The sequence below is a fragment of the Piliocolobus tephrosceles genome, chromosome 13 (genome assembly GCF_002776525.5).
Source record: "Piliocolobus tephrosceles isolate RC106 chromosome 13, ASM277652v3, whole genome shotgun sequence".
Classification (NCBI taxonomy): domain Eukaryota; kingdom Metazoa; phylum Chordata; class Mammalia; order Primates; family Cercopithecidae; genus Piliocolobus; species Piliocolobus tephrosceles.
The window spans coordinates 45,886,489-45,894,541 of record NC_045446.1 but is presented as its reverse complement, the minus strand read 5'-3'; the positions used below and the strand labels follow the sequence as shown (position 1 = coordinate 45,894,541).

General features: G+C 44.2%; 1 protein-coding gene across 3 annotated transcripts in view; it reads left to right on the top strand.

Moving 5' to 3' along the window:
- Nucleotides 1–577: 577 nt before the first annotated feature.
- Nucleotides 578–8,053, top strand: part of LDHC (lactate dehydrogenase C) — a 50,034-nt gene continuing 42,558 nt past the window's right edge. The window contains exons 1-3 of one of the 3 annotated variants that reach the window (XM_023230966.1): nucleotides 578–849; nucleotides 1,096–1,230; nucleotides 3,840–3,957. In XM_023230966.1, coding sequence (XP_023086734.1) covers nucleotides 1,105–1,230; nucleotides 3,840–3,957 — 244 coding nt within the window. In that variant the 5' untranslated portion in view covers nucleotides 578–849; nucleotides 1,096–1,104. The remainder of the gene's footprint in view (nucleotides 850–1,095; nucleotides 1,231–3,839; nucleotides 3,958–8,053) is intronic. The other 2 variants (XM_023230967.2, XM_023230968.1) reach the window with 2 other exon arrangements.

Genomic DNA, 8,053 nt, shown 5'->3' with positions numbered 1-8,053 from the left:
AATGCAATACTCGACAAAAGATGGAGGAGGTTGTGTCCCCTTCTGTGTGAGAGAGAGATATATATATGGAGTTTCCCTCCTTGCCCAGTCTGGAGTGCAGTGGTGCGATCTTGGCTCACTGCAACCTCTGCCTCCTGGGTTCAAGTGATTCTCCTGCCTCAGCCTCCCGAGTAGCTGGGACTACAGGCATGTGCCACCCGTGCCCGGCTAATTTTGTATTTTCAGTAGAGACAGAGTTTTGCCATGTTGGCCAGGCTGGTCTCAAACTCATGACCTCAGGTGATCCACCTGCGTCGGCCTCCCAAAGTGCTGGGATTACAAGTGTGAGTCAACGCGCCCGGCCATGAGTTATAAATATTAACAATTTCTTGCTGTAAATTGAAAGGATCCTTCGCATCTTTGCGTTTCATTACTACCCTCTGTTCTCGCAAGAGAAATTCTAACTTTATTTCAGCACTCAGTCCTGAAGTTACAGAAGTTAATAATTTTTTAAAATCCTGCAAATAATGCATAGATATCCCCGTCTTGCACACTCTTTGGGCCAGTCTAGAATTCTTCGCACCAACATTTCGGTGATCTTAACCTCTACCACCCACTCAGCTCTCCAGCGCAGGAAAGACATCCGTATGCCTGCGCCTCCGCCGGCGGGGGGCGGAGCTTGCGTGCTGACGCACAAGAGCCGTGCGTGGGAACGTGCGTGTCTCAAGATCCTGGGAGGGTAACCGTCGCCGGGCTTCGAGCCTCAACTGTCGTTGGTGTATTTTTCTGGTGTTACTTCTGTGCCTTCCTTCCAAGGTGGTGCTTTGCCCTTTTGGTTCATCTGTACTGATAGCGCCAAGCAAAGCATTTGTGAGCATGTGATGCTGGGGTGAAAGTGGTGGCTGGGGGCAGGGAGAAATCCAAAAGCCCGCTAGTGCCCAAGCCCTCCCATTGCCTGGTAGACTGCGTCTTGCTTTACCCTCCCCGCACCGTTTGACCAGGAAATTATTTCCTTGGCTTCCCCCCATTCCGGGCTCCAACATTCTGCAAACTTAAGAAGTAGTTCTTTAGATGTTCAGTGTGGTTAATCCAATGAAATTGCATTATCCCTATCAGGTTCTCCAAATGTCAGCTGTCAAGGAGCAGCTAATTGAGAAGCTAATTGAGGATGATAAAAACTCCCAGTGTAAAATTACTGTTGTTGGAACTGGTGCCGTAGGCATGGCCTGTGCTATTAGTATCTTACTGAAGGTGAGTGAGAAGCCCATCCTGTGGCTGAAAATCAAAATCAAGTGAGCACTTCAGAGTCTTGTATATGTTGATGTATTCAGGGTTGCCAGGTTAATCCCTTGAAAGCAATTATGTGTCCTCTGACTTTTCCCTCTCTCTCTCTCTTTCTCTTTTCCGTTTTTTTTTTTTTTTAAACTTCTTCTTTTCCTTTCTTTCTTTTTCTGACTTTTCTTTTTTTGAGACAGGATTTGTGTGTTGCCCAGGCTGGAGTGCAGTGGTGTGATCTTGGCCCACTGCAATCTCCACCTCCCGGGCTCAAGCGATTCTCCTAACTCAGCCTCTTGAGTAGCTGGGGCCACAGGCTTGCACCACCAGCCTTGGCTAATTTTTTGTATTTTTAGTAGAGATGGGGTTTCACCACGTTGGCCAGGCTGGTTTCAAACTCCTGACCTCAAGTGATCTGCCTGCCTTGGTCTCCCAAAGTACTGGGATTACAGGCATGAGCCACCACGCCTGGCTGCCAATAGGTATTTTTTTAAATACTTATGCCCTCCTCCCTCTCTGCTTTTGGGGTCCCCAGTGTTTATTGTTCCCATTTTTTTTTTTTTTTTTTTTTTTTTTGAGAGGGAGTCTTGCTCTGTTGCCAGGTTGGAGTGCAGTGGCACAATCTCTGCACACTGCAACCTCTGCCTCCTGGGTTCAAGCAATTCGCTGACTCAGCATCCCAAGTAGCTGGAATTACAGGCTTCCTCCACACCATGCCTGGCTAATTTTTTCTATTTTTAGTAGAGACGGGGTTTCACTATGTTAGCCAGGATGGTCTCAATCTCCTGACCTTGTGATCTACCTGCCTTGGCCTCCCAAAGTGCTGGGATTACAGGCATGAGCCCCTGCGCCTGCCTGTAAGTAGGGACTTTGTTTTTTTTTGAGATGGAGTCTCGTTCTTGTCACCCAGGTAGGAGTGCAGTGGCATGATCTCGGCTCACTACAACATCTGCCTCCCGGGTTCAAGCGATTCTCATTACTCAGCCTCCCAAATAGCTGGGATTACGGGCGCCTGCGACCACGCCCGGCTGATATTTGTATTTTTAGTAGAGATGGGATTTCCCCACGTTGGTCAGGCTGATCTCGAACACCCTACCTCAGGTGATCCACCCACCCTGGCCTCCCAAAGTGCTGGGATTACAGGTGCGAGCCACCGCGCCCAGCCAGGGACTTTTACCTCTTTCCCTTACACCTTTGGAATCTGGCCACTGAAATCTGAATGAATACACTCCTTCTATATAGTTCCATACTCTGTCGCATGTGACAAAAACCCAATTTAAATTAGGGTAAGCAGAAAAAGACAATGTATTGTTCACGTAACTGGAAATAGGGCAAAATTAGCATCAAGTACTACCGGATTCTGAAGTTCAGACATATCAAGACATAGTCTTTGCATATCTTGGTTTAGATTTTCTCTGTTGGCTTAATTCTTAGAGTCTTTCTGTGTGGTAGTAAAGATGGCTGTACAGTTTGTTCTTAGATTCTTGTTTTTTCTCCAACTCTACAGTCCTTACTATGTTCTTAGATTTGTGTGTTATTCTTAGAGCTTATGATTCCAAAGAAAAGTGAGATGTGATCTTCCATCTTCCATTTCAAACTTCATAGACATGCTTGTTTCTTATACCTGGGCCATATGTCCACTTATGAACTGATTTCTGTGACCAGAAGGAAAGGATGGACCAATTGGCTAGGTCTGGTTTTATGCCCATCTACCCCAAGCTTGGAAGACCAATGTTAGTTGTACTGCACTGAAACACATGGAATGGGTTCCCATGGAAAAGAGCAATTCTATTACCAGAAAAAGGGACGCTAGACAGATGAAAACAATAAGTGTTCATCAGAGGTGGTTACCTTCCTGTCTGGGCCATAACAACGCATGCTAAAAGCAGCTTCAGCCAACTCAGAAATTAGGCTTAAGATTAAATATAATAAAATCCTGGCCAGGCGCAGTGGCTCAGGCCTGTAATCCCAGGACTTTGCGAGGCTGAGGTGGGCAGATCACTTGAGGTCAGGAGTTTGAGACCAGCCTGACCAATATGGTGAAACCCCGTCTCTACTAAAAATACAAAAATTAGCCGGACGTGGTGGCAGGCACCTGTAATCCCAGCTACTCAGGAGGCTGAAGCACAAAAATCGCTTGAACCTGGGAGACGGAGGTTGCAGTGCCTGAGATTGTGCCACTGTACTCCAGCCTGGGTGACAGAATGAGAGACTCCATCTCAAACAAAACAAAACAAAAAACACAAAAATAAAGGCTAAATATAATAAAAGCCTTTGAAATCATTTTATTTTCCTTGGTTTCAAATTGTTATCTGAATGGCAAAAACAAAAACAAAAACAAAAAATCCCCTAACTCTGAAAAGTTCTGACAATTATGTGAAGTCAAACAATAATTTTTGCTACATCCTAATGTTTACTTACCTTGACTTTCAGGCACCCAGGCTCATTGAAAAACTATTTTTATATCATTTTTTCCTATTAAAATATGAGAGTCCTTTAATTATCAAGTAGCCACATGAAAATTCTTCTTATTCTCCTAAAACTTTAAGTAGGAACATTTTGTTCAGAACTTTCATGTATTTTAGGATTTGGCTGATGAACTTGCCCTTGTTGATGTTGCATCGGACAAGCTGAAGGGAGAAATGATGGATCTTCAGCATGGCAGTCTTTTCTTTAGTACTTCAAAGATTACCTCTGGAAAAGGTTAATTTTAGTTTTATAAAGTTATTTTCAAAGCTTTCAAAGTAATAAATTTTACCAAACTGATATCAATAAATATAAAATTAAAAATAGCACTATGCCATTGGGTCATGTAATTTAATTTTGTTAATTAATTTTTTTTTTTTTTTTTTTTTTGAGACGGAGTCTCGCTCTGTCGCCCAGGCTGGAGTGCAGTGGCTGGATCTCAGCTCACTGCAAGCTCTGCCTCCCGGGTTCACGCCATTCTCCTGCCTCAGCCTCCCGAGTAGCTGGGACTACAGGCGCCTGCCACCTCGCCCGGCTAGTTTTTTGTATTTTTTAGTAGAGACGGGGTTTCACCATGTTAGCCAGGATGGTCTCGATCTCCTGACCTCGTGATCCACCCGTCTTGGCCTCCCAAAGTGCTGGGATTACAGGCTTGAGCCACTGCACCCGGCCTTTTTTTGTTTTTTGAGAGAGTCTCACTCTGTCACCCAAATTGGAGTGTAGTGGTGCGATCTCAGCTCACTGCAACTTTCACCTTCCAGCTTCAAGTGATTCTCCTGCCTCAGTCTCCCGTGTAGCCGGGATTACAGGCATGCGCCACCACACCTGGCTGATTTTTGTATTTTTAGTAGAGACGGGGTTTCGCCATGTTGGCCAGGCTGGTCTTGAACTCCTGACCTCAGGTGATTGGGCCATATAGTTTATTTTTATTTATTTACTTATTTTGAGATAGAGTCTCGCTCTGTCGCCCAGGCTGGAGTGCAGTGGTACTATCTCAGCTCACTGCAACCTCCGCTGCCCAGGTTCAATCAATTTTCTTGCCTCATTCTCCCGGGTAGCTGGGATTATAGGCATGCGCCACCACACCTGGCTGATTTTTGTTATTTTTAGTAGAGATGGGGTTTCACTATATGTTGGCCAGGCTGGACTCAAACTCCGGACTTCAGGTGATCCACCTGCCTCGACCGTCCAAAGTGCTGGAATTACAGGTATGAGCTACTGTGCCCAGCCGGGCCATATATAATTTAAAATTTTAATTTTTTTAAAAGAACATTTCAATATAATTGGAGCATATTTGGAAAACATAAAAAAGTATAAAGAAAAATTGAATCTCTTCTATTAATAACTTTATGTAGGTTTTCTAAGCTTTTTGTTTTTACATAACTGATGTATAAATGCTTTTAAGCTTGTCTTTTTTTTTTTTTTTTTTTGAGATGGAGTCTCACTCTGTCACCCAGGCTGGAGTGCAGTGGCGCGATCTCGGCTCACTGCAAGCTCCGCCTCCCGGGTTCCCGCCATTCTCCTGCCTCAGCCTCCCGAGTAGCTGGGACTACAGGCGCCTGCAACCGTGCCCCGGCTAATTTTTTGTATTTTTAGTAGAGATGGGGTTTCACCGTGGTCTCGATCTCCTGATCTTGTGATCCGCCTGCCTCGGCCTCCCAAAGTGCTGGGATTACAGGCGTGAGCCACCGCGCCCGGCCTTAAGCTTGTCTTATATATTCTCCCAAGAATATACAATCTTGAAGAGTTTTTGTAATATTTATTAATACATTTATCCATATTCTTTAGCTTTCTTTCTATGTTTATAGTGAACCAGGTTTCAAGGCATAGCATGAGGCCATAGAACATAAGAAATTTAGAACTTGGCCTCATTGGCATTAGCATCATCTGTTGACCAACTAAGAAGCCTCAGATAATTAGGAAACATAATTATTTTATCATACACTAAAGTATATGGTACACTCTTTGGTAATGTGATACTATCTACTAGCAGCCCTCTTATCTAACATGATCGAGATTGAAGGCAGTTACCTAATTTAAACATGCTTCTTAGAAAGAGCCATGATAAACATTTTATATTGACCCGAAGCATACACATGTAGATAGATGTAAGTTCATTTGCTGATTTTCTGATTGTAGGGCAAGTCCTTTGAGTACGGCTCAGCTGATTAGAGTTTCGCAGTGCCTTCCTATCCCTTCCCCCGTTCCCTTCCATCTTCCCCTTCCCTTCCTTTTTCCTTTCCCTTTCCCTTTCCCTTTCCTTCACCCTTTCCCTTCTCCCTTCATTTCATTCCTCCTTTCCTCCTCTTCCCATTTCCCCCTCTGATCCTCTCCCCTCCCCTCCCCAGCCCTCCTTCCTTTCCTGTCCTCTCCATGTTGCCCAGACTGGAGTGGCTAATCATTTATTTATTTATTTATTTTTGAGACAGAGTCTTGATCTGTTGCCGAGGCTGGAGTGCTGTGGTGCAATCTCAGCTCGTCACAACCGCAGCTTGCCGCAACCTCAGCTCACTGCAACCTCCACTTCCCAGGTTCAAACGATTCTCCTGCCTCAGCCTCCCAAGTAGCTGGGACTATAGGTGTGCGCCACCGTGCCTGGCTAAGTTTTGTATTTTTAGCAGAGACAGGGTTTCACCATGTTGGCCAGGCTGGTCTTGAACTCCTGACCTCAGGTGACCCCCCTGCCTTGGCCTCCCAAAGTGCTGCGATTACAGGTGTGAGCCACTGCACCCGGCCTGGAGTGCAATTTATAGGCATGGTCTTAGCACACTACAATCTCAAACTCCTGGACTGAAGTGGTCCTCCTGCCTCAGCCTGGCAAGTACCTGGGACAACAGGCAGTGTCTTTCTGAAAGCACGTCAAGAATGATCATTTAGATTGCTTTAAAGTACTACAAGAAATTTAAAAGTGTTCATGAAATGGTCTGGTTATAAAACCTTACTAAATTTTATGACTATTTATTTTATTTTTGAAAACAGTTTCACCAGGCTGGAGTGCAGTGGTGTAATCATAGTTCACTGCAGCCTCGAATTCCCAGGCTCAGGTGATCCTCCCACCTCATCCGCCTGGGTAGCTGGGACTATAGGTACATGGTACCACACCTGGCTAATTTTTAAAAAATTACTATTTGTAGAGATAAGAGTGTCACGCTGTTGCTCAGGCTGGTCTCAGACTCCTAGGCTCAAGCAATTGCAGGTGTGAGCCACCACGCCCAGCCCATTTTTATCCCTTTTTCAAACCTAGAAGGACAATTTTTTTTTTTTTGAGACAGAGTCTTGCTCTGTTGCCCAGGCTGGAGTGCAGTGGCCGGATCTCAGCTCACTGCTAGCTCCGCCTCCTGGGTTTACGCCATTCTCCTGCCTCAGCCTCCCGAGTAGCTGGGACTACAGGCGCCTGCCATCACGCCCAGCTAGTTTTTTTGTATTTTTTTTAGTAGAGACGGGGTTTCACCATGTTAGCCGGGATGGTTTCGATCTCCTGACCTCATGATCCGCCCGTCTCGGCCTCCCAAAGTGCTGGGATTACAGGCTTGAGCCACCGCGCCCGGCCAGAAGGACAATTTTTAAACAACTTGCTTTTAATGTCATCCCAGGGATTAACTTACTTTTCATAGAAACAATTATTTTTAACATTAATTATGGAATACTTGATAGAGAAAAGAGATTCAAAATAATGTAATGTTGGGAGGCTGATGTAGGAGGGTCTCTTGAGGCCAGGAGTTTGAAATCAGCCAGAGGCAACATAGTGAGACCTGTCTCCATTGTGCCTATAGCCCTAGCTTTGCGAGGCTGACACAGGAGGATTGCTTGAGTTCAAGGTTGCAGTGAGCTATGATTGTACCACTGCACTCCAGCCTGGGCACAAAGGAAGATCCTATTGCTAAAATATATATAATAATATAACAAACATCAGTGGATCTACCACTCAGCAAAAGAAATAAAACATTACCAAGTCAGTTGATACATTCTGTATATTCATATCTTCCTGTCCCTCAAATCTCAATGTTGAATGTAGTGTTTACCTTTACCAAACATTTCTTTCACACTGGTATTCAGTGACTTATATTATCTTTAATTATATATAATAATAATACATATAATTACATAAATATATTTGGGTACAAATATGACTAATTCTTGATACGTAGCAACTAATGAGCAGAAGTACATAGACATACTAGATAGTAGTTTACTAGTTGAGAGTGTTTAGTATGCCTGGGGTATCAGTATGTTTTGTATCAGTTAATTTGGTGGATTGGTTAAATGGAGTCAAAAGAGCATTACTAATGTTATGTTATGTTATGTTATGTTATGTTATGTTATGTTATGTTAT